The sequence below is a fragment of the Mauremys reevesii genome, linkage group 11 (genome assembly GCF_016161935.1).
Source record: "Mauremys reevesii isolate NIE-2019 linkage group 11, ASM1616193v1, whole genome shotgun sequence".
Classification (NCBI taxonomy): domain Eukaryota; kingdom Metazoa; phylum Chordata; order Testudines; family Geoemydidae; genus Mauremys; species Mauremys reevesii.
Window position 1 is genome coordinate 68,913,986 of NC_052633.1, and position 27,570 is coordinate 68,941,555.

At 41.0% G+C, this 27,570-nt stretch overlaps 1 protein-coding gene across 4 annotated transcripts in view; it reads right to left on the reverse strand.

Annotated features, from left to right (window-relative positions):
* Positions 1-7,610: 7,610 nt before the first annotated feature.
* RALB (RAS like proto-oncogene B) overlaps positions 7,611-27,570 on the reverse strand; it is a 115,839-nt gene continuing 95,879 nt past the window's right edge. For all 4 annotated transcript variants that reach the window (XM_039493938.1, XM_039493937.1, XM_039493940.1 and 1 more), the window contains 3 exons: positions 25,495-25,703; positions 16,299-16,476; positions 7,611-13,302 (listed from right to left, as the gene is read on the reverse strand). In XM_039493938.1, the coding sequence (XP_039349872.1) occupies positions 13,183-13,302; positions 16,299-16,476; positions 25,495-25,703 (507 nt within the window). In that variant the 3' untranslated portion in view covers positions 7,611-13,182. The remainder of the gene's footprint in view (positions 13,303-16,298; positions 16,477-25,494; positions 25,704-27,570) is intronic.

Below are 27,570 nucleotides of genomic sequence, written 5' to 3' on the forward strand. Positions count from 1 at the left end.
TAAAGTCTTTTGAAAGCTCATCGCAGCAGCAGAATTCAGCTCTGGACATTAAACCCACTTCCAGTGATCACTTAGAAGTTAACATATGTTAACTTTAGAACAGGGGTCGGCAACCTTTCAGAAGTGGTATGCCGAGTCTTCATTTATTATTCACTCTAATTTAAAGTTGTGTGCGCCAGTAAAATATTTTAATATTTTTAGGTCTCTTTCTATAAATTTATAACATATAACTAAACTACTGTCGTATGTAAAGTAAATAAGGTTTTTAAAATATTTTAAAAGCTTCATTTAAAATGAAATAAAATGCAGAGCCCCCCGGACGGCGGCCAGGACCTAGGCAGTGTGAGTGCCACTGAAAATCAGCTCGCGTGCCGCCTTTGGTGTGGCACAGGCCTACCCCTGCTTTAGAATATCCATTTAATTTAACTAAAAGGTAGAGAAGAGTCAATAGCAGCTATCCCCACCTTCACCTCCCAGGCAACAGCCAGAATTAGGCTCTATATCATTGACTTGTTACAAGTTTTCACTTTATAAGGAAAAGCCAAGACTTTGATTTAATTGGAGGCCAACACAAGGTGCAGCTGAAGGGCTAAACACAATCCCCTGCTACCCTCTTGCTGTAACCACTGGGGGAGAGGAGCACTGATGAACTGTGGCCTGCAGAAGCTGGTGCACTCAAGCACTAAGCTGCTTCTATTTACTGCTCATGGGAGCGATGGGTGCAAACATCAGTGAGGTGCATTTGATTAAAAATGTGCAAATTTGTTAAGAAATAAAGTGCACTTCTCAGGTTCCTGGCATATTGCTAAGACAACCATCAGGACTGCCAGTGCAGGACCTCAGTTCAATGTTTTTAGCCCTCAGGTCTCCAAGGGCAAGGACACCTACCCAGAGAAAAGGGGGCCAGAGCATTCTGGGTACCCTGGATTTCCTCCCCCCCATCTCTCCAAATGCAATGTTACCAACTCCCATGATATTTGGTGGTTTTATTTATAAATAAATTTGATGCTGGAATAAATGGACTGCATGAGAATCTCCACTTTCACTTTAAAAAGTTTCTAGCCCTCATGGTTGCAGAGAAAAGTTTAGAAACATGAAGCAGATGTATCCCAAAAGCTTAGAAATCAGAAGGAAAAGCAAAAGAACTCCAACATGTTCATGTTTTTAAGCCAATCGCTCTTAGGAACTGGACTCATGCTTTTGAAGTCTTGACGTTGGCAATAGTGCTAATGTGACCTGTATCTCTCACCACTAGTCCCATCCATGAGTCCTCTCATGCTTTCTTGACCTTTCCTGTTTGAAGAAGTCACACCACAACTTCAGTAGGCAGCCTACCTCACCACCTGCTCACTGAAGACATCCTCCTTCGTAGGATGCGGCCATGGGGAAGATAGAGCCTAGCAGAAAAATGCAGCTCTCCCCAAGGGACTAGACAGTTCAGACTTCCCCAAGTCACTAGTAAGGCATGGCTGCGTAACTTCCTTCCAGCAGTCTGGTCAAGTATTCAGCTTTCACTCTCATGCAGCCCAGATGGCTGGAGTTGAGGGTGCCAGCTACATCTTGACAAGTGAATGGTATCCTCTTTGTCTTTCCAAGAGATTTTGTCCCTACTGTCCTACAGTCTGATTAGAGATTGGCTGTCCAAGTCACAAATCTGACAGAAGTGCCAAGGAGCTAAGTCCTAAGAAAGCTATTTGAAACTAAGCAGATTGTGAGAGTATAGCTAGAGTTGCAGAACTAAGGCAACATATTACACCATGGCTTAAGTGAAATCTGGGATGCAATGGATTTAGAGGGTTCTGAACCCATATAGTTATCCTTCACATATCACCTGCAAGGGCTTTCAAGCAGTTCACTACCACTCCACTAAAATGCTTGCAACATTCAAACAACTACTATTTTAAATACAAATGTAAGCTGTCCTCCTTGTTCCTTAAGATGTAAATATTGTCCCTCCACAAGGATCAGCCAGAAGTCCCTTTCAAGTGTGGAAACTGTTTGCAGTATAAGCCTGTCCCTCCATTTCTAGTCCCAGGACCAAACATGCCTTCCTTACTCACTAGAGTAGTCCCACTGATTCCAGTGGCATGCAACTCATGTGGAGTAAGGAAAGCAGGAATCTTCATCCTCAGCTGCTTCTTTGGGACAAGCCACCAAATTCCCAAAGTGCTTTCGCAACTGCTGACACCAGAACCAGAGACGTCCAGAGCTGAAGGAAAGAGTTGCTTCAGCTGAAGTGGCAGGCATTGTAGGAAGGGCCATACCCTAACATCCTCTATGGATGGAGCACTAATGGAAACAACAGTGAGCAGTGGCCTACACACTTCCCCTGGACAGAGGAAGCTTGTCCCAAATGTTTGAGGTCCACAGCAGCCTGGATTGTTCCTCTAGACAGCTGCTCTTACCAGAATGAGAAGTCAAAATGAGATTTAATATTTTACACCCCACCCCCACCTCTTTGGCCTCAGCACTCTACAAGGTGGCATGTTGTATTGATTAATGAATAGATCCTCACTGCTTGAGGACCTTCCATGCATTGAAGTGAGGGAAACTTCCCCTTTAATCTGTGCAAGAAATAAAAATAAGGAAAAGTCTAACTTTTGGTTTGGATACCAAAAAGTTCTGAACCACATTCCAGGAACTGAACTAGCATCACCTTTAATTGTCTGTGAGTTATGTTACTAAGGCAAAGACCATCAGGGTCTTTTTGTGTGTGGGTAAATAAATTTGGGTCCTATCCAAAGAGAGATCTAGTCTATCACACCATCTTCCACTGTGTTGAGGGTACCTGCAAATACATGCAAGTTTCTGTACATCCAGAATTTATAGGCCAACACACACCAGTATTTACACTGATTTGTTAAATAAACAGCCTTCAGTAGTGAGTGCTTTTATGAGCTATTAAAAGCAACCCATGAATGAAAATTGCCTTCACAAAAACAGAACTCTCAACCCTCAAAGAACAGTCCATTCACTGAAGGAGCTATATAGTGGATTCTTGAAGCCAAACTGCCTTTAGCAGAACAAAAGCAAATCGCAGAGCAGATGGCCCCAATTTCACCCCAACATTCTGCCTCCAGTCCTCTAGAGTTAGAAGTCTCAGGGCCATTAGCTGCCATTTCCTTGCTGTTCTTTGCTACAAGAATGGTACCTGATAGTTTTTAAATGGTGGGGATGCTGGTATCTTCCATTTAGGTTTTTATATGGTGAATTAAAACCAGCACCTGGAATTACCCCTAGAAATGAATGTTTGTGAAATATTGCAGAGTCCTATTGAACAGACTTCCCTTTTCACTGACATGCAAATCCAGCGGTGTTCAGTAAGCAGCACCAGTCTCCACTTTGCCCCACAAACTAGTTTAGTGCCATAGAAATCTTTCTAAAGCCACTATCCTCATGAGAATCTGGAGATTCTGTTGCACACTGAAATACTTCAGCAGGAATTCAGTTTACCTTTTGTATGAAAAAGAAAACAAATTAGAACAAGGACTTTTACTGCATAAGAGTCACCATAAAGCAGAACAACCAGAATAAAAAGAATCCCATGTGTATGGCTCTTTATGGATGATTCAGGTAACATATTATATACACACCTCTTAATGCTCACAAGAGCAATTTCAAATAGTCTCTCTCCATGGTATTTTCACATCCAAGTTCACCTTTGAGGCCACAAGGTGGAGCCAGCTCTTTCCAGGAACTGTAGACTAGAGTGTTTCCTACAGTACCACAGAAATAGACAGCACTTTGCATGCAGGAAAAATAATCACACAACAGAATACAATGTTAAAGTTGGGAGAGAATACAGTACAAATAGGAAGGCTGGGGCCAGGATAAGATATGCACAATCTGCTGATAGTGGAAGATACAACAGGGCATATGAAATGTTCATAAGGTTTTGCTCTGCTGTCCCTAGCTTACAGAAGACATTCCTAAAGGTGAAGGGAGGAAGATGTACAGTATAGTAGAGATTTCTGCTATCTACTTTGTGTAGATTAGAACTTTAAATGACTCAAACCCACATATCGTATACACGGCTGGTCTATGTAGCTAGGTGTTCTGGTTTCCACTGTCCATTCTCCTTCATTCACGCCAATTAACATAAGAATGGCCGTACCGGGTCAGACCAAAGGTCCGTCTAGCCCAGTATCTGTCTACCGACAGTGGCCAATGCCAGGTGCCCCTGAGGGAGTGAACCTAACAGGCAATGATCAAGTGATCTCTCTCCTGCCATCCATCTCCATCCTCTGACGAACAGAGGCTAGGGACACCATTCTTACCCATCCTGGCTAATAGCCATTTATGGACTTAGCCACCATGAATTTATCCAGTCCCCTTTTAAACATTGTTATAGTCCTAGCCTTCACAACCTCCTCAGGTAAGGAGTTCCACAAGTTGACTGTGCGCTGCGTGAAGAAGAACTTCCTTTTATTTGTTTTAAACCTGCTGCCTATTAATTTCATTTGGTGACCCCTAGTTCTTGTATTATGGGAATAAGTAAATAACTTTTCCTTATCCACTTTCTCAACATCACTCATGATTTTATATACCTCTATCATGTCCCCCCTTAGTCTCCTCTTTTCCAAACTGAAGAGTCCTAGCCTCTTTAATCTTTCCTCGTATGGGACCCTCTCTAAACCCCTAATCATTTTAGTTGCTCTTTTCTGAACCTTTTCTAGTGCTAGAATATCTTTTTTGAGGTGAGGAGACCACATCTGTACACAGTATTCGAGATGTGGGCGTACCATGGATTTATATAAGGGCAATAATATATTCTCAGTCTTATTCTCTATCCCCTTTTTAATGATTCCTAACATCCTGTTTGCTTTTTTGACCGCCTCTGCACACTGCGTGGACATCTTCAGAGAACTATCCACGATAACTCCAAGATCTTTTTCCTGACTCGTTGTAGCTAAATTAGCCCCCATCATGTTGTATGTATAGTTGGGGTTATTTTTTCCAATGTGCATTACTTTACATTTATCCACATTAAATTTCATTTGCCATTTTGTTGCCCAATCACTTAGTTTTGTGGGAACTTTTTGAAGTTCTTCACAATCTGCTTTGGTCTTAACTATCTTGAGTAGTTTAGTGTCATCTGCAAACTTTGCCACCTCACTGTTTACCCCTTTCTCCAGATCATTTATGTTTGACACTCACTTAATCAGAGCTGGAAAGGACCTTGAGATGTCATCAAGTTCATCCCCCTGTGCTGTGGCAGGACCAAGAAAACCTAGAGCATCCCTCACAGGTGTTTGTCCAACTTATTCTTAAAAACTGTCAATGACAGGGATTCCACAACCTCCACTGGAAGCCTATTCCAGAGCTCAACTGTCCTTACAGTTACAAAGTTTGTCTTAATATCTAACACAAGTCTCCCTTGCTGCAGATTCAGCATATTACTTCTTATCCTACCTTCAGTGGACATAGAGAACAATTGACCATCCTCTTTATAATAGCCCTTAGCACATCTGAAGACTCAGTCTTCTTTTATCAAGACTAAACATGTCCAGTTTCTTTTAACCTTTCATCATCTGTCAGGTTTTCTAAACCTTTTGTCATTTTTGCTGTTGTCCTCTGGACTGTTCAGTTTGTCCATATCTTTCCTAACGTGTGCATTCAAAATTGGACACAGTCACATCTTGTCTTAGCTTGTAAACTCTTGAATTACACCACATGTCTGGACAGTACCTAGGGCAACAGGGCCTTGACCCTGACCGAGGCTCTGGAAACCACTGCAGTACTAATAGCAGGTTCCTCTCTCACTCCCTCCTGAAGGCCTCTCATATTCTGATTGTCACATCTGTATTGCTAGGTCAATAGATGCTTTTCTTCAATTAAGGAAGACATTTGTTTAATCCACTAGGAAAAAGCCACTTTGCAGACCAGACGGGACTCTGAGCAAAGCTCAAATAAATAGCTGTGTGCTAGTGAAATCCACAGGGGCTAGAATCCAACTGCAGCAGGGCAGTTACCCTGCTCCCGAGAGAAAAGGCTAGGCTGATTGGGGAAGCAGCCGCCACAGCTGGGGCCATGCCCCAACCAGGCCACAGCTGGCCCTATGAAAGGGCTGTGAGCCAGGAGCTAAGTCAGTCTCTAGCGGTGGAGAGAGAAGGACCTGGCTGCCTGGGAACAAGGTACCAGAGGTAGAGAAGTGCTGGGGAAAGGATAGAGGAGCTCCAGCTTGGCAACTCCCCAGGCTGCAGGCCCTGTTCAAGGCCTAAAGAGAGGTACTGTGCTGCAGGGAAAGGCAGCAGGTACACACACGCCAATGATGAGTGGTTTACAGACTGCAGTCTTCCCCAGTGAGCTGGGACTGGATGATGACTGGCAGTAGCCACTGAGGCAAGGGGGGTATAGAGGGTTGGGGTTCCCCTGGGAGGGGAGACCCAGAGCATGGGGACTGCCAGGGGGCAGAACCCCAGGGTAGGAGACACCGGGGTCCAGGAGAGACACGGGGCCAACGGCAGGCGAGACATTGGCGTGCAGAGGGCGCTCTGAAGCTGGTGAAGAGCTAATTCCTAGGATGATCAGCAGGAGGCGCTGTGCTAGTGAGTCTCACCTCAGTACACCAACCCCTGAAGAAAGCAGAGCTGCTCTATGGCCACTACTGCAGTGTTACAACTGTGGTAGCCTCTGTGGTTAGTGTGCTGCCCTGCCTCTCCCCAGGGAATCTGCGATTCAAACCCATCTTCAGAGACCCGTCCAGTACCCTGCTCTAGTATCTAGAAAGTCCTCATCCCCAGCATTAAAAAAAGCCCAAACAGGAGACTAACTTAAATTTCACTGCAAGGGGCAGAGTTTGGAATGAATCCTGATCACGTCCTGACTCTCCAACCCATGCCCTTTGTTGCCTTCATGTGACAGAAAAATCAATTGCTTTTTAAACTGTTCAGATTGTCTTTGCAGTACTTTGGCCCAAGACCCGCATTACAGCCCTTCTGTCAACAAATGGCACCCAGTTTTTGAGGCCCTGTACTTTAGGATAGACTCAAGAGGATTCTTGCATGTCTGGAAGACCAGAAAGGGTTCCTTTCAGAAAGGAACATCTCCACAAGTTCCTACTGTGCCACTAGTTAATCAACAGTTGCTTTTAGCCAGGTTACTATGTGGGAAAAAATGGTCTTGAAAGACTAGCCTAGGGCAAGCAACCAGATTGGTAATTGGGAGAGAAGTGTTTGCCAAGATAACCGTGAACACAGTTACATAGTTCTGTGTTCCTATGGGCCAATAAGGATGACTGAAGGTGCTACACCAGGTGTTGGCAACCTTTCAGAAGTGGTGTGCCAAGTCTTCATTTATTCACTCTGATTTAAGCATTCGTGTGCCAGTAATACATTTTAACATTTTTAGAAGGTCTCTTTCTATATGTTTATAATATATAACTAAACTATTGTTGTATGTAAAGTAAATAATGGTTTTAAAATGTTTAAGAAGCTTCATTTAAAATTAAATTAAAATGCAGAGCCCCCCGGACCGGTGGCCAGGACCTGGGCAGTGTGAGTGCCACTAAAAATCAGCTCACGTGCCGCCTTTGGCATGCGTGCCATAGGCTGCCTACCCCTGTGCTATACTAATACAAATAACCATCAAAACAAGCACAAAATACAAAGTATTGTACCTACTTCTTTTTTTATTAACAATAATACAAATCAGTTGGATTAGCATGATAATGAATACAAAATGACTAAAATACCTTTTTATGAACATTTAAAGAAATGTTTGTGCAACATCTGAGAGCAAAGCTTTTCTTGATCTACAGAAGAAAAGTAGAACTTACACTGTGTAGCATAACATACATAATTTAAAAAGGCAATTTCTTTTTAATCCTTCCTGTCGTTAGTATCACTTCATTATGGTAAACATATCTCTTGGGGCTGCAATAAAAAGGATAAGCTTTCCTTTTTCACCCCAGAATTAACTCCCACTATTCCTGTGCAGTCTGAAGTTTACAGTGGAAGTGCTATTAGAATGGACCATAGGGCTGAACCTTGATTTAAAAGCCCAGCAAACTATGTAACAGAATCAAGTCCCATAAATCAATTGCTATTATAAAAAAAACCAAACCCACTTTCCTCACTGCTTTAATGTGTGGGATAATTTTGTAATTTTAATACCCAAGGTTATTTTAATTTGATTCTATTCTAAAATGCATAGCAAACAGCTTTACAGGCTAGAATTGGAACTTTAATTGGCTGCCATTGAAGTCATTCCAACGTATAATGCCCAGTAAATATGTAGGTGTGCTTCTTCCCACAGACTCAGACAAACCCCATGTGAATTTATCCAGGGCTCTCTCATATGTTGGATTAACATATCTGATATTCATCCATCCACAGAACAAGTATGTAATGGATAGCAACAGTGAAAGCTTCTCTCCACACTGTCTTATCAATGCATCTCAACCTGACCTGGAGAGATCCCTTCCAAGGATGAGAGGTCAGGTCAGTTTCCATACACATTTAATTCTTGGCACCTTTCAGAGACAGGATTCAAGGGTGTTGGTGGGTTGTCTTGTGGATAACCGTCTACACAGGCTAGAAATGAAACCTCTGACATGGTAGACAGCCTTCAGAGTGTAACCACATTCTCTAATGAAATTTAATTGATTTAATACATGACTGTATTGGGACCATCAGCAAAGGAAAGATTGTGTATCCCCATTCCCATGCCATCAATTTACCCCCCAATTTTAATATTTAAATCACATTTTCCAATAGCAATATACTCAAGTTCTTCTGCCATTCTAGTCCTGCATGACTATCAGGCTCCCATCGATTTCATAAATACTTGTTCTATGCATCCACATTTTAAGGAGAGCAGATAATCACTGGAAAGCTCTGTCATTCTAATCTGATGGGAAAGTTTTTTCTGTGATCCCAACCCTGCTAAAACCTAACCTTCAAAATCTGCAGATGTACAACCTTCAATTGCTTTAATTCACACAGGTAGGAGGATACGCTTGTTTGCTTCCCTACCAAGTTCTCTTCACTTTCCACACTTGAATTACGATTGCCTATCTAGACTAGGAAGAGTTCAGAAATTAAAGTTTCCTTCAGCCCCTTCTTAAAGCCCCACAACAAGAAGCCATATTTCTTTCCTCCATTACTACTGCAGTCTCAACAATCCCCTGTTGAGTCAATGTACCTCCAGCCAAGCAGAAAAGGAAATCACTTGAGGCCACTCTGGTACTCCCTCTGCTTGCAGAGAACAGCTGAAGTGTAAGGCACTTCTCAAGACAAGGGGTTGAATGCATCACCTCCATGCAACTTCCAGGCCAGGGGTACAGTTTATTGCCTGGCTGGTATATTAAAATCAGACTAGTAATTCTTCACACAAGTATTTCTGAAGAGAAATGATTCAAACAAAATTTCATAAGTGAGCAACAAGGTACCTTGTTCACAGCCACTGAACTGAGAAGAGACTTCCACGAAAGTTCTCTTTTCTGCAATTGTCATAACTGAAAGGTAAAACTGAAAAGCTGCCATATCAAGTTCTCAAGTTACTTTTTGATTTTGGAAAAGAGAACACATTGAAAGCTTTAACAGAATGTGCTCTCAAGCCTTCTGCCCCACTGATGCAAATGCTGTGATGTTTAGAAAAAAAGTGTTACTGAGTAGTGAGCAAAGAACATAAAACTGCTAAGCATCTTCCTCACAAGCAAGTCTAACTCAAAAGGACAAAATCATTTCTTACTACTGTTGAAAGTCACCTGGAGTGCACTGTCCTCATTCTACATTAAGAATAAGTGCTACTCTCTCCCCAGTGAGTCTGATGGGGGATTACAACACATACAAGTATGCCTTGTGCAATAACAATTCATCTGTTTTGTTTTTAAAAGTCTCTCCTATCAAATACTGCAAAATTTCTAAAAAAGATTAATGGGATCTTTGGGTATTAGCTCAACATACATATTCATTTCTACATCAGTTCTAAGTGAGCTGCCTGTTTGAGACCCTTGCCGAGTGCACTCTGATTTGTGAACAACTTAAATCACTTTTAATTAAATCTCACACTCCAGTAAACCTTGATTAGGCATATTTTATGCGCTTGTTTTCCTCTCAATGCTATTCAAGAAAACCAGAGGTCAGCATGATACATTCTTACAAGTTTAAGTGCAGCTAAGATTTTAAAGTGAGGTTAGGAAGAGAGATTTGGACCAAAAATACATAGGTTAGTGAAACAGCTTACCAATACCAGTGTTCGCATCAATCTTTCTAGAAGTCCAGTGAGAACAGTTTATTCCAAGAATGAAGAAGATTTACCTGCTATATTTTCAGTACAAACACAGAAGCACTGTGCTTACCCATGAGAATTTCAAAGGGACTTGTATAGAGAGACTATAAACAGAATTAAAACTGACTCTCCTATATCTATTTTTTTCAGATCAAGAAATGCAAAGAGAGTGGACAGTCAATGAAAAAGTCAGACTATTAAAAATGAGAAGTTTAAGCATTAACATACTGAGTGACACTATAAAGAAATGTGTTATAAACATCTCACCCAACTGCATCCCTTTAGTTATGTAACATCTAACTGCACCCAGTGCTCTTGCACAGGGTTTAGATAAAAAAACACCTTGTTTACAGATATTTTAAGAGCCAAATGGCTCCTACATTTTCATGTTTCTATGCTCTATAATCAAGCTAGCTTTGTAATGCCATTCTGACCCTTACTGTCCAGTTCTAAAGGCTAACATTTTCAAACTTTTATGGCTAGAAAATATGGTCAGCCTAAAAATATATATGAATTTAACCTGACAATAAAATGGATTACAGCAACCTTGATTTAATACATGATTCGCCCACTCCGATATGTCGCTTGACAAGAAGTAAAATCAAGATGTGGAAGACAATGAATTAATGGGATAGGAAACGCAGAAATCCATGCAGGACCTCAGCCTCCTAAGATCCACTGCATATTGAACTTTATTTTCCTTTTCAAATCTCTAAGTGGAATGCGCTAGAGCAGCAATCTAGCACATTTGTTAAGAATATGTTTCGGTAATCCTAGATATTAGTTATGTTCAGGCCCGGAAGAATTAGATTTTTATTGGTAAATGTTGATGTCACGACACAAGCACAAACAAATGAAAAAATATTTCCACTGATGATCATCAAAATTTACAGAGAAGCAGCCAAAGAAAAATGCTACTTGAGAACTTATTAGAATGTGACAAAGATATTTAATTTGTAAATTTTAATTTGTGTCGTCTGGTTAAAAAACTAACTTTTTTGAATCTTGGTGTCACTAAACTAGTGCCTGACCCCATCCTCAAATTCCAGCAACTGTGAAAATTTAAAATCAATAAAAATAAAAAAACCAATGCTTACAAATAACTATGTCAAAATTATTAAAAAAAATTCTGCCAAGCCTAGATAATTGATTAAATTTTGAATTAAGCCCTTCCTGCCTCTGCACTGCTCCCATCCATTTAATGATTGAGCTAACAATACTAGTTTGTTTAAATATCCTTCACTATACTGCTCCTTTCTACATCTTATTCCTTTCTCATTGTAGCTGTATTTGAAGTCACAAAACAGATGACAAGTTGAAAAATGATTAGTTTTCAGATAATATATTAGTCTTCTTTTTTATAATTCAAAAATGAGTTTTTCTAGGATTCTTTAGGAAACTGTACAAAATGTATTCCAGAAGCAGGGTAATTATAAAAGGTTGACAATCTCTGCTACAGTAACAAGATGGAAATAACATTTTTGGCAACAGTACTTGATTGACACCATTAAGTTGAAAAAGGTATTTAAGTGAAATACATCTGACACAGAGACAAGAACTGCTAAATACTGATGTTTCCCATACATTTCCCCCATTTCTATTTGAGTGTAGCTGATCGTTCAGGACTGTAACTTCAACTGCAGCTTTGACAGCAAAACTCAGCAAAAATGTCTCCATATTTTAGATAAATGTGCAGAAGAATAGTACAATAAAAATTAACAGGAAATAACCATGACAGTTGCCTAACTTCATTTCAGCTTTGTTTCTGACATTTAGCAACTTACTTACTTACTAGCCAAGTAACTGTGTCAAGTTGCGAGGTAGCACAAAAGCCTCTCACTGGTTCCACTTGCATAGTTTTGTGATCAGTGGCCTATGTCCTCTCTCAAAAAGAAAAAAAGTTTATCTTAAACAAAATGGAAAGCAGAGATGCAGTAGTTTTCACATCTCCATGACATGAATACATGTATTACAATATAACAAAATAGACAATCTGCACTTTAAACAGTTAAAAATAATTTTGAGGAAGGGGAGTAAAGAGCAGATGAAATAGAAGCAACTGTATGAGTCTAGCCTCAATACAGAATAATACAAATTTTGGGTTTGTTTTTTTTTAAATCAGTGCCAATTTGTTTCCTTTTTTAAAAAAAACAAAACAGTATTGTTTTAGGTCACTTCCCCACCCAAAAAATAATTGTATTGTTTTGTTTTTAAAATACATGAGAGGAAACAAGCCAATTGGGAATACAACTAACCAGTATTTAAATACTAAATATTGCATTACCAAACTCTGATTTCAGTTGGTAGGCTTAATTCATGAATACTGCTTTGACTAATAATGGGACAGACAGTTAATTTGCTTTTGACTGACAACTCCCAAATCTTCAAAATGTTGGCATTCAAGTAGACTTCTAACAGTCTGAGAAAATGTCACTTAAAGACTGTGAGAACTTCAAAAAGTCTTGCCAGATATTGGTTTGTCTATAATTATTATTAATACAAAATGACAAAGTCAGTGAGTATACAGACATTGAAAAATGCGGTTGAACTTAAAAGACAACCAGAGATGTTTGGTGAGGCCAATACAGGTGGTTTTTTGGGGGAAGGAGGGGGAGATCAGATCTGAAAAGACATCAAGAAGCTACTACTTTGAAACTGACATGGGATTATTTCCTGCAATCAGACAGAAATAAAATGCCCAAAGAACCATATTTGCTGGTAAAATTCTAGCTTTGAAAGTTGCTGGCAAGGTGAGTCCATTTCAGTGTACATGGGCTCACATTTCTGTTGACTAATGGTTCGCAAATTAGATTTTTTCATTTTAAAAAGGCAAAGTGAATACAAATATCATAAGGGAGTCAATACAAACTTCCTTTCATGAATCCAGCCCTATATCCTTAGCAGTAAGTCTTACTCATTCCATCTGTAGATATTTACAGGTCCTAAGGATCACAGTAAACAACATCTTTCTTTAAAACTTTTCTTGTTCTTGCCACTTTTCTTCCCATTCTTGTCTTTGTTTTCTGACATTTTCTTTGCTCTGATTTCCCTCATTAGATCAAAGAATACCTGGAAAGTTAAACATATGGGAGATTAAAACAGCAGTTCTGCCAGCAGAAAATAAACTGGTATATTGATGCATAAACTAGAGTATTTGGCAAACATAAATGTAACACAAGAACAAAGCACCTAATAAAATAAAAATGAGTCGTCTAAACATAGATCCCAATGCTACAAATTCAACACCTGTGTTTATGCAATACACGAATCAGGGGAAGGGAGAAGGACTTACCTAGCTACTAAGTCATTCGGCAGCCTGTTTCAAAATGATAAAAGCCTTTTTTAATGAGTATCACTATTAATTGTAGCAAAGCAATATGCAGTGGCATGCAGGGTTTTTATAGGGATCTATGAGATTTATACTAACCATAGGTGAACGTTTACAATTAACTCATGAAAAATGAAACCAGGAGCTTGTTGTAGCACCTTCAACACATTAATGAATTAATACAACTTCACCAGGAAATATTAACCTTATTTTATGGAAGGAAGAACTTAAGTGCAGAGAATTTAAGTGAATAAACAAAGGTCACATGTCGAGTGGAATCCACTTCTCCCAACTCCTAAGCCTAAGCCCATATGGGATCTGGAAAAAAACATCCTTCCTCAACTAAAATCAGAACACAGAAGGGAAAAACAACAACATTTTAAAAGATTGCTAGGGTCAAACTTGGTTTTTTTTTCCCTTCACTGTTTACTAAAAATTCTAGACACACAAGAATACGCTTTTTAACACAGTGTAATTTTACTCAATTTCAATATTTACATGGACAATAAAAATACCAGCTGAACGGTTAGACTAGTCATAGGCCAGCTTTTATCGCTTATAGCTAGGAAAATGGAATTCTCAGGATTATAGAAGTCTATTGAAATAATCCTTAAGAGTTAAGATGTGTGTGACAGGTAGCTCTTGTACGTCTGAGAGGTAGATATTTTATTGGATTTAATAGACAAGGAAGAAAGTAATTGAGACATAGCAAAAATGAGGCCTTCAGATACTGCATCTGGAAAGCACAAGTACAAGATCTTCTCTAAAAGAAGAAGAAAATGCTTCACACTGCTCCGGACGAGGAGAGGTAAATAAGACCTAGCGATTCCTAACCTGCACATGTTGCCACTGACACATTTCAAAGATGTTCTATATGTGGCGAATATAAAACTTTAGATTTAAGCCACTGCTGCTGCAGGAGTGCCCCTAACTTGAATGGATTTGGGTTGTCTGCACAGAGGTCATTTTCCATCTAGATAGAGTGTAGTAACAAGTAACATGGCCAACACATGCCTATTTTTAGACGATACAGATGCCAAAAGATACCAATAGCGTGTTTGGAGAAAGTTAAGACTTAAAAATTAAGATCCAGGGTGAATTTACAAGGCAAGTACAGTGTGCTAGGCACTTTCCAAACACAGACGAGTCTCTGACCCAAACCGCTTAAAATCTGCGATATTAACTCTCTCATTTGACAGATTAGAAAACTGGAACACACAGGTCATGCTGCAAGTCAGAGCTGGTCTTAGAATCCAGATTTCTTGGCTTGCCTTCCCATGCTCTAACTGTGTTGCCGCCTTGATAACTAGACCATTGTTAAACCAAACTAGGAAGATATGGATTATTTTAGCTTGCGCATCAAGAAATCTGAAAACATTACCTAGCGAGTGCAGGGCTGCCGGGGGGGGGAGGGGAAGAGAATGGGGCAATTTGCCCCAGGCCCTGCAGGAACCCCCATGAGTATATAATATTCTATAGTTTTGCAATTTTTTATGGAAGGGGCCCTCGAAATTGCTTTGCCCCAGGCCCCCTGAATTCTCTGGGTGGCCCTGAGTGAGTGTATATGTATTTGGATGGGAATGTTAATTTAGTCTAAAAAGCTATAGTACAGATGCTGCTAAAGTGAATATGCCTCATGATTTACATGGACTTTTTAACAGACTGAACAGGAAGCAGTTTACTGAACATAAAAGTCAAAACCAGCCCTCAGATACAATTAAGCTTCAAAACATTCACCCCTAGAAGAAGAGCCATAGAAGATTTGTTTTCAGACTGTAGATTGTAAGCAATTCAACTAAAATTCAAACGCTATGGATCCACTAACTGTCCTTTATTATATTTGTTTAAACTTCTCCCAACATTGCAAGTCATCTTCTGTGGATGTGTAAGGGGGTGCACATTTTCATATTCTCCCCAGAAAAAGGAGGAGAATCCCAATATCCAAGACACTTCAGGAAGCACATATCTATGTTAACTTGCTACAAGGGTTATCAGAATCCATATGTTCAGAAATTGAAAAGCAATTTCAATCCAAAAACACAACAAGTGACATCAAGCTGGAGAATACTGAGTCTTCGGAAAGGCAGGTATAGAGGGTGGGGGGAATCACATTACAGGATAGGTATGCAGTAAAAAATGCATATCCATTTTTCAGAAACAGAAGATAATCTCAATGATCAGAAAGCAAAGAACTGAGAGTTTGTCAGAGTTTGGGCAGATATTTAACAAAATATCAGCTGCACCACATGTGAACTGAGGAGACAAAAGAGGGAAGAACCAAAATTCAGAAGTGCTGAAATTATCCTCATTTTAATTGTTTTATGATGGGCCGAACTACAGTTAGTATATATCACTACTAAGCATTTCAAGCTATAATTTAAATCAAACCCTGCACTTCAGTGAATTCTCAGAGCTAATAAATCTACTATACTTCAAACCATCACCTGAAAGCTTGCCATTGTACAAGGACTCACCACACTTGTATCTATAATAAAGTAAATTAATGGGATTTTCTTGACATGTTACATAGACGGCAACAAAAACCAAATGTTTGCTTTAATTTGCAAGATATTCATTAACTGAAACATTCAAACCTTACAAGTGTGGACTATTGTAAGAGGAACAAAAACCCAACCATGAATTGTGCCTGTTCCAGAAAGTAGTAAGTATTAGTCAGTCATTCTCAGTACTGAATGACAGATTCTACTGCAGTAAAAATTTAAGCTAGTTGCCTTACCTTATCTACATTTGCTCTAGTTTTGGCAGAAGTTTCTACATACTGCACACCCCACTCCTCTGCTTTACTTCTGGCTTCCTCTACAGGCACCTGCCTCCGCTCTTCCAGGTCAGATTTATTTCCCACCACAAGCAAAGGGATTTTGTCCTCTTCAGCCTTCACACGCAGAATCTGTTCCCTAATTCATCAGATATTAAAAACAGAACAGCTGAGTTAGCTTCCTGAGAGCATCAAAAATAAAACACTTGACACCAGGAATAAGCAAGCAGCCTTCACACTGTGCCAAGGAGTATCGTATTGTACTTCTAAAAAGCCATTTCAGGATGGCCTCATGCCATCACTAATGGGTAAAGAATTCCAAATTTAGAGTGGTAACATTGCAAGCTCAGAGCTAATACTGCCCAATGAATATAGGAATGCAAATTGTAAGTTACAGGAAATGGAGGTTACTTACTTGTAATTGGAATTTCTTTCAGATGTGTGATCCCAATGTGTATTCCATATGCAGGATATGCATGTGCACTACATTACTGAGACTGGAAATTCTTGCAGGTATTGTCTGTTTGCCTGGGCCCATGCCCTGGATCAACTTGTGCTCAGTACCGAGGATGTAAGGGGAGATGCAGACTGACTGCGTCTCTACTTTCTTCTCTACCGCAAATCCAGTCATGAGGCAAACCAGAGGGGAAGGTGGTCGGGTAGTAGAATTCAGATATGGACCACACATCTCAAAGAATCTCCAGTTACAGCTAAGTAGTTTCCATTAGTACTTTGAGTTTTACTCCCGGTGTGCATTCCGCATATGGGTGAATATCAAGCAGTGATCAGATGGGGGTCGCGGATGGATGCAGGTGGTATAGATCTCTAACACTGCAATTCCAAAGGCTGTGCTGACAGAAGAGACTTGGACTAAAGCATAGTGCTTCATGAAAGTACAGATAGTGCTCTAGGTTGCCATCTTACAAGTGTCCAGCATAGGCACTTCCTGAAGAGATGCTACTAAGGTTGCCAGTGCTCTAGCGGAATGGGCCCTCACCCCATCTGGGGGAGGGAAATACACTAACGGATAGCAAAGGAGGATTAAGCCAGGAATCCACTTAGAGAGCCCGAGCACATATCGTTTGTCCTCATGTTTGCTCTACTATAGCGACAAATAGTCTTTGCAGGTAGAATGGCAATGCTCATCTGACATTGACAGAGTGAAGTTTCCTCTTCTTGCTGGAGACAGGAGGCTCTGGAAGGAACCTGGAGTGAATAAGTGCACAGAAAGTGAATTGATTGGCTTATGTGGAACTTGGAAGATACCTTTGCAATGAATTTTGGGTGGAGTGAAGAGATACCTTCTCTTTATGAAATGTAGTGTATGGTCTGCCACAAAGGCTTTTCCTTCACCCACCTTCCTGGCCAATGTAACAACAACCAGGAAGACGGCCTTCATGGACAAATGAAACACTGAGCACATGATGAATGGTTCAAAAAGGTGGCGCTGTAATGTTGAAAGTATGAGGATTAAGGTCTTACTGTGGCATTGGCTTTGCTACTAGTGGGAAGGTCCTAGTCAGACCACTTACAAAACTGGTTGTTACTGGGTGAACAACAACAGAATAGCCATCCCCGAGAAAGTGAACATACTGATTGCTGCTAGGTGGACCTGTAGAGAGCTACTAGAAAGACCCGATGTTTTGAGAGTGAGGAGGTAAGTCTAAGGCAGCAGGAATACTTGCTGGTCCTGATAACTGAGGTGCCCTGGTAGAGAAATGCTTCAGTTTGACTAGGTAACATTTTCTGGTAGAATCTTTCCTGCTGTGATTAAAAATAGTTTGAATGGCCTCTGAACATGAACGCTCTAGGTCTGACACCCATCCAAATACCAAGGCACGAGGTGAAGTGAGTTCAGACTGGGATGTCGGATCCTGCCAGTCTCCTGAATTAGCAGTTCTGGGAAGGACTGAATGCTGACTGGTTGGTGGGTTGAAATTTGTAGGAGGGTCAAGAAACCAGAATTGTCTGGGCTAATTGGGTCAGATGAGAATGATTTGTGTTTTGTTGTGACAAATCTTCTATAGAATCTAGGGTAATAATGAGATTGGAGAGAAGGCACATCTCATGTGGCCTGTCCAGAACAGCAGAAGGGCATCGTGCCTGGAGTCCAGACCTTGAACTGCTCTGGCACAACGTACATTGAGCTTCTTGTTTTTCTGTGAGGCAAATAGCTCCCAAGATGGTGTTCCCCACGGAGGGGAAAATGCTGCCTGGCACTGAGTTATGTAAATCCCATTCATGATTGGTGAAAAAGTGTCTGAGCACCAGGTAGGTACATTACAGTTATTTTGGATACACCAATTCCATAAGTTGACCACCTCTAAGCACAGTGGGAGGAGCCTTGCCCCACCTTGTTTATTTATATAGAAGACAGTCATGTTATCTACATTATCTGAACATTAGAGAGAGAAGGTGGGTGAGATATCCTTCTCCATCCAGTAGTATCCTCTTCTGGGGTTAGAATGTTCCTCAGAAGAACTGGGTCTGAAAGTAAAGGAGATTGTGGGTCTGGGAAGATGATATCATCCCCTTGGGGTAGTATATGTCTCAGCCTGTCCCAGATTATTAGGGGTCCCGGTTACTGGTTATTCCAGATTCTGTGCCACAATAACTTAGTTGTTGGCAGATCCTTGCAGATCCTTATGGGGCTGGGCCAGTAGCATTAGAGAGAGTCCTTCCTGGAGTTTTTGGCTGTCAACGGTGGATGCTGATCCTTCGCCTTGGTAGAAATCCCGGTTGGCACTGGTGTCAGTATGGGGGCCGGAACTGTTGGAGCTCTGCTCCTACATGCTCTCTGCTTTCTTTTTGTGGTTGGGAGGCTTAGGTAGACCTAAGTCCTTGGGGCTTGTATGTGAAGACTCACCCAACTTGGATGGTGTCAGAGAGGGAAACCTTTTCTTGGAAGCAGACTTAAAAGGGAATCAGTTTGTGTGTCTGAGAGCGTTCCTTACTCTCAAGAGAAGCCAGAGGTAACGGGTCTTTGTCTCCTCTGGCCTCTGCTCCAGAGCTCGTGCTCACAGACACACTGCTAGAGGTTTGCGGCCAGTATACAGGAGGGACTCCCAGCTTTCTCCATGAGGTATTTTCTCAGTCAGAACTCTCATCTCTCTTGGGTCTGGGCTGAGAAGGAGTGACAAAACTGCACTTGGCAGGGATATGCACCTCCCCAAGGCAGTAAATGCAGCACTGGTGTCATTGCTGACTGAGAAGGAGTAAGGACAGGAGATGCAGTGTTTAAATCCTGGGTTTCTAGAAAAAGTCCTTCTCCTGAAAGCGGGGCAGAGATGATCCCTGGGGAGGAGAAACTAAGCTAACTCTGCAGATGCTATAAAAACATTATGAAAAACTAAAACTATGAAATTATATTTACAGAGATGAAGAGAATGCAGGGATAACTCCGGACACAGAGGATTCCGACTCAGCACATGCGGTGGCAAGAAGGAATTGGAGAGGCAGTCAGCCCGCACCTCATTATATACGCTTGGTAGCGAGCCCAAGGAGATCAGGAGTGGACCAATGGACACTATCTGCAAGAATTTCCAGGCTCAGTTGCATGGTGCACATGTGTACTCCAACATGTGGAATATGCATAGGAAGCAGCACTTGGAAAAGGTTACATTTTGCTGTGTGTAGCTGAACACCATATCTGTCACTTCATCTGACTCCAATAAAGGAGAGCTTTTATAGTGAAGGACAAATGGCTTTTGAAACAAAAAAGTCTTGTACAATATATTTATACTCATTTCATGGATAAATCGAAGGGCTCGTCCACACAGCAACTCAGCGGGCAGCAGACTAGAGAGCCGTAGATTTACACCCCAGCTTGCTGTGCACTGTCTCTGTATAGACAAGTGCTAAACAGAAAAGTTGAGATAGTATTTTTATTTATCCATACTACACAAACAGAATAAATTAAAAACTTTTTAAAAAAACATTGTACATTTCTATAGCACCTTCCACTGCAGGATCTCAGAAGGCTTTATAAATAGGTAAGTCTCCCTCTAAATTGGGTAGTACCCCCATTTTACAGAAGGGAAAACAGATTGGGGGAAGTTCAAGGATTTGTGGAAGGTCATATTGTGACAAAGCAAAACCCTGCTCCCTGGCTCCAGGACCTGTGACCTAACCACACAGCTATCCCTTCCTTCACAAGGAAGTATCTTTGCTTCTACTAAAAGACTGACTAGAGCACTTTAAGGCCCAATGAAATATGTTTGGAAGGTTACAGTTTGATATCTGAAGGCATCTTTTACCACCACTTCAAGCTGATTTACTTTAAGAAAAACCTAACCTTTTTAATTAATAAAAAGAAGAGTTTAAGACAATAGCAAGCAGCATAATTTTAAAAGGTATGTGTAAACATCCAGGAAAGTAGTTACTCAACTTGCAGTCTCTTTATTCTTCTAAGAAATGAAGTGTATACTTTTTAGCTCATTTTTCATATCATTTCCTTATGTGATGAAACAATATATAATAAACACCCGCAAACGTGTTTTCTCATGCAATCAAATTAATACAATATCCAATCTATCAAGATTAGGCAGAGAAACTAGTACAAGTAGCTGCTTGCAGTTTATTTCCCATTAATAGCTGATTGTATTTAACAGATGTTCCAATTAGGGTCACTTCAAGTGCACAATGTTATGCAAAACTGAAAAATTATGCACTTGAACACAACCAGCTATTAGAATCACAAGATACTAATGGGTCGCTTTTGTGAGTCACACAGGCAGGTAAAATGACAAAACAGCAAATATACATATTAACTATCAAAATCTGAATATCAGCAGGATTTCTAGCCTGACTTAAAATAGCTATGATAAACAATCGAATTACAGAAAATCTAAATTGTTTACATGAATTTTGTCATGTCAGTGTTTTTCTATACAATTTGCAAAAACTCAAAAGATTAAAGAAGTCAAGCAGTTGTCAGCCTAAGATTTAAATTAGTGTTTTGACCAATGAGATGGGTAGGTAAATCCTTCTTTCCAATGGTGAAAGGGGAAAACGCCCATATTTTCAAATTGAGGGAGTTACTAGAATCTTTCAATTACCAGCCCAATTAAACACTACCATTAGCTAAGTTCATAATTTGCCTGATCCGACTCCTATTGAAGTCAATGGATCTCCCGATAACATTTGACAGAACATGTTGTCTCTGGGTCTTGTCTCATCTCCAGCCCTGTTTTTTACCCTTAATCCTATCCCCAAGCCTCCACAATAAAACAGCCGTTTCTCTGGCTAAGGGGAAGACTGGATGCACCTCCTCCAAAAGCGCAATCTTCAGTCAGATGGGGAGGTCTCTCTCTGTTGCACCTAAGCAGCTTGTCAAAATTTTACCTTTCCCCTACGACAGGAAATGCACTGCCTGAATAATGTTCCCAAAGTGTTGGGTCATGGAGCAAGTACAAGAAACAACTGGAAAGAGGTGCAACAGAAAAAACGGACCAATAGTCCTTCCTGCCTCAGAGCTCATTAAAGAAAGGACCATAAGCAAATCTGAATGACAGCAACTCCACTTGGAGACTTCCCTGTAGTGGAATTCCAACAATGCTGAATGCTGTCTGGATAGATGAACCCTGTAAGTTCCCTCAAGGTATCCATCTCATTGCTGGGCACCTTCCTTCTAACTTGAAAAGCAGGAGGGTACAGGGGTTGTAGGTTCTCTTGATTATGGATTAATTCCAAGTTTAAAATCCATTTCTCTTTCCCCAGGAAGCACAGGGGGAAGGACAGATTAAACAATAAATAAACAAAAACAAACAAACCCAAGAGCCCCACTTTTATCATAGGTTGATGAGGCAGTCAAATTTCCTTGTTTGTCATCAGAATGCACTAGAGTTTTACTACTAGCTAGATTCAGGGCTAGTGTTTTGGTTTATTTCTTTGTACTGGAATGTTGATGTAACAATTTCACAGAAAAAAAATCACAGTAGGATGGCAAGGTTTGTGAGGAGCTCTGTTTGAGTTTTTATTCAGATAAGCTCTCGTATTGACATAGTGCTGTCTACACCAGGGGTTAGGTCAGAGTAATTATGTCGCTCAGGGGTGTGGATTTTTGTTTACCCCCTGAGCAATGCAGTTTCACCAGTATAAGTTTGCAGTGTAGACCTGACCTCAGAAAGCAGATTCAGTATTTTTGCAGTTCTCAAGTATTTTTGTTAAGAATCAAAGGGTCCTGTATCTTATTCCAAGTTATTGGTACTTTGCTTATTGCATATATGTACACAATTCCCATTACAGATTGTTAACACTGTTATCCACAAGGCTTTTTCATTGTACACAATATAAGTATTGGGTTTCAGCTGTCTTATTTGCTGCAGAAATACCACTTTGACCTGTAAGCAGTTATTTTTAAGCAACTTTTTGAGAGAACCAAAAAATAAGATTCTATTCTCTTTCCTGACTCAGCAATCAGAGATATTGTCATTTCAAAATATCGGGTGTTAAGACTATAAATTGAAGATGTTCCATAAAAGTGAGAAGCAGCTCTGGGGGTGATGTTCCAATGGAAGACAAAAGTCAGATCAATATCAAAATATACCACTGGCATTTTAAAAATGAGGTAAAAATACGAACACCTGAAGCATTTAAAGGATAATTTTTACCAACGAGAAAAAAATGAATCGACCAACTCTCTAGCAAAAAGTTACCTAGGAACACTGTCAAGGTTTCAGACCAAGAAGCCTAAATTACTAGCTCCAAACTAGAAAACAGATTTTTTGTTTTCCTTCTCAGTTGGGAATATCGAAACGTCACTCCAACTTCTGCAATGCTCAGAAGAAATAACGGGTCCACACACCTTAAAGAAATGCTGACATCAGTGTTTCTTATGCACAGACTAAAAGGTTTTGCCATACAGTATGTTGCTATACAAGACAAAATTATCTATGTTAAATAGGCATATTTTGGGATTTGCAGTTACTCCCAGATGATCTACACCAGTCCAGATGCTTGTGTTTCAGATAGAGATTGCTCATCTTAGTCGTCCATCTGCTCATTGAGAGGAAGACTTGGTGGGACACTTTTGTTCATGAACATTAGCCAACAACTTAGACCCAAATATTCCCATTCCTTCTTTTCACCCGAACCCAACCCACAATTAATCCACTAGGTCAAACATGCTTTACGTTTCTCTAGTGCTTCTTCGGCCTCTAATCAATTCTTTATCCTATTTTGGAATCTGCTTGGGTTTTTCTTGGTCCTTAGCATATGAGGAACAGTCTCTAAAAGCCAAGCTTTGCCACTCTTTTTAGGTGAGCTCCTAGTGCCATGTAGGCATCCAAGCATCTAGGTCTATGCTCCTTTGCAGTTTCTGGGGACTGGACAGAAAGTGGGCAGAGCAACTTTCCATTATACAATGAAAAACAGATGATATCCTTGGGGTGATTTCTGGAAAGGTTCTTAAGAACAAACTTCATCCTTATGAAAATCATATAAAGCTCTCTCTAAGATTACCTTTAGCTCTTCAAGCCTTCTGGCCAATCATTTTGTGATTAAACACAAATTCTGTAATACAAAAATGCAACATAATCCTTTTCCTAGGCTCAGCTGGAACTGAAAGGGTGCAGCTCCAGCAGCAGGGGCTCTCAGCCATGCAGCGAGAGAGGGAAACACTTGGGGAGAGTAGGTGAGACGTGCAAGGGGCAGAAAAAGAGCGAGGAGAAGCTGGGGAGGAGAATGGCTCTTCTCGCCAAAAGAAGAAGCGGGGGGTGTGGGGGAAAGGCAGTGGGGAAGGCACATTCCATTTTTTTTGGTTTTTTTTCTCTTTGGCAGCGCTCCAGCCTTCCCCCCCCCTCTCTTTTTCTGCTTCCACGGTGCTCCGGCCGCTTTTTATTTTTTTCATTTGTGTGCTTGGGGCTGCTGGAGCCACCTTATGATCGCGTTGTATCCGAATTCGCGTTACTGCAGGGCGCATTATAGTGGGGTTTCCCTGTACTTCATAAACTTCACATACAATTCAACAGGAATTAATGTTCAACAGATCAAGACTTTTTAAATACCACCTCTCAAGGCATACACTGTTCAAAACATATAATCATATCACAGTGGTGAATATATTTTGAGGTACAGAGTATCAATGTGTATGTACATTTTACAGGTCCATGGATAAGAGAAACTTGCTTGAATTCACTGTTTGTTAATGGACTTGCAAGCAAGCAAGGGCAAGAAAACATGCAAATAGACTAAGAGGGATGCATAGGATGTCAGTGACTTGAACACTGAAGGGTAAGAGTAGCTGATTGCTCAAAAAGGGAGAGCCAGGTACCAAAAACCAGAGACGGTGGATAGGAAGGAGTTAGGAGGGCTATCATGGGTGCATGGGACTGAGAGAGTTAGAGTCTGAAGGAGTGTTGTTCAAAGGAGGAATGGAAAGAAATGCTTGAAAGTGGCATGAGGAGTCCTTCCTGGGAATGATACTATGGCTGACCTCTTGCCTTGGATGGACAACTCAAGTGAAGCCCCTTCTTCAGAGTCTACAGCACTACAGTTTGTGGAAAAAGTGCCAGGCCCCACTGCATCTGAACGAGTCTACCCCAGCATGGGACCCAGCTCTGAATCTCTTGACAAGGCCACTGGCACTTCATGCACGCACAGAAGTACAAAGACTACTAGGCCTGTTTTGCTTTCTTTTGGGCAGCGTGCCTTCGGGATACACCTGACATCAGAGATAGCTAGACCTCTTTTGTAGTGTATGTATGTGGGGAATGGGGAAAGAGTGGCAAATAGAGACGGAACAATAAGTGATCTGCTGGCTGTGAAAAACTAGCCCAAGTAACTGAACTAGTACAGAAGACAAAAGAAAAACAAACATTTTCAAGCTACTTGGCAGGGGAAAATGGAGAATTACACAAACCAAAATTAAAGAATTGTGAAGAATTGCTTACTGTCCTAATATATAAACTGAACTTAAATAGGGAAAATGGGTTGGCTCAGATACAAGATTTCTGATGTCTTACACTCAATGTTCTGTTTGTTTATGCAAATCAGGAACAGCAAGTTTACCTTTTCATCCTTTAACCATTACTGAGCTTCAAACCAACATTCCACATTCATGTTATCAAACCTACTCAGATCTATGTAAATACATGCAAAATATCAAAAAGCAGCTTGAGGAATCTTTTCCCCCCCTCCATCCAACTACTGTGCTTACCTTAACTCTGCTGTTGCTGTAAAGGATTCGTATTCGGTTATTGAGAAGACAAGGAGAAACCCCTCCCCACTGCGGAAGTAGTTGTCTCGAATAGCTGCATAATCCTCCTGTCCCGCTGTATCCAAAATGTCTATCTGGAATTCATCCCCATCTAGAACTACTTTCTTTCTATAACTGTCAGCCTTCGTAGGTTCATAGTCTTCTACAAACTGAGGAACATAAGAAGGGGGGGGGGAGAATAAAATCAACAGTACTCCTGACTTTTTCAGATGTGGCACTCCTCCCTTTGGATATTTGCTTCAGCGCATTCCTCTCCACTTTTAATGGCCATTGTAAGCTGAATATATACTTGTGACGAAGTGGGACTGTTCTTACCGGGGGCTGGGAATGCTGGGTGCAGATCTTAAGTATCTAGCAAAGCAAAAGGCCAGTTCAACCGAATGCCTGACACTCTGTCTCTTAGCAACTGATGGCCTGGGCACCTCCCCTGAAAAGGTGCAACTAAAGGTGTTGGAGAAAAAGGGGTCAGGTGACCTCCTGGCCCGGGAAAGAAGCTGAGCAGAGAGGAGGGGCCGGAGGGGGTTGGGCAGACTGGAGCTGGCTGGGGAAAGAAGGGAAGCAGGCACAGGGCTCTGATCCCCAATGGGGGCTGTGGGGCTCCTGGGGCCCCAAGATGGACCCAACAGCGGGGATCCTGTTATCTGTGCCTGCAAGACCTGTGTTGGACTGTGTTCCTGTCATCTAAATAAACCTTCTGCTTTACTGGTTGGCTGAGAGTCCTGGTGAATCGCAGGGAGCCCGGGGGTGCAGGGCCCTGACTCCCCCACACTCCGTGACAATATTCCCGAAGGGCCTTTTTATTTTAATCACTGTCAACTATTTAATGCCAGTTTTATGGCTTTAGTATTTTTAACTATGAGAGCGTGTGAGAGGACTTGTAATTTTATACCATTGAGCCAATTCAGAGTCTGCATGCCACAGAATGTAGCCAACAGAAGAAGCCATTGCTACATGGTAACTGGTAAACTATGAGTTTACTCCAGAATAAGCTCAGGACTAGATGCTCAGCCAGTGTAAACTGATACAGCTCAAGAAGTTCTGACCTTCTCTCAGATGTAGACGTTGGCACAGTTATAGTCTGTCACCTCACAGTTAGAATGCTGAAGTGCCCTCTGCATGGAGATACACCTTAAATCAATTCAGAAGCTGAAGGAGGTGCAGAACACAGCAGCTCAACTATTAAGTGATGCACATTGTTATGAGTACGTACATCAGTGCTCTGTAATCTGCACTAAATGGCGAATGAATTCTAGGTGGGGTTTACAGTATTGGTTCCGATCTACACAAACATAAGCGATTCAGATATGCAGTGCCAGGCAACCATACTGTTCCAGGCACATCTTTGTACCAACTGTGGTCTGAGGTGCTCCAGCTGGGGTCTCTACATATAAAGAAAGAGAAAGTTGCCACCAGAATGTTTACTATGAGAGCAGCTTGATTCTGGAACTTACTCCCCTAATTTGGTACAAAATAGTCCACATCTGTTGATCTTTAGGACAGACTCCCAAGACCATCCATTGATATACCTCTTGGGGGTTTTCAGTGGGGTGTATTTTAGTGTGTGTTTTTTTCTTGTAATGACTTATCACAAAGAGTTGTCAGAGTGCCTAGAGTAGGGCATAGGCTATTTAAAACAGAACTATAGATTGCATTTTTCACATATTCACTGGAGTTGTGATCCTGCCTTTTAACAGATGCACATGACTTCCCTGAGTACAAAATTAGCAACAGAACTTAAACTGATTTACAAGACACCCATCTGCAACCTGAAAGCAGGCTTGAGCTCAGTATATTAGTACTAAAGAACTAGCATAAAGGGAGCCCGCAATCTTTTGTATTGTTTCTTCATCAACATCTGCCTCAAAAACAGGTAAGAAGAAAAAGAATGCTTACTTCTACTTGAGTCCTAACTTATCTCAAAAAACCTCACAGTTTAACTGCACCAACAACATTTGAGACACGTGTGGTGGACTGAAATGGCGGCTTAAATATCCTCCATTCCCTATTCAACGCACT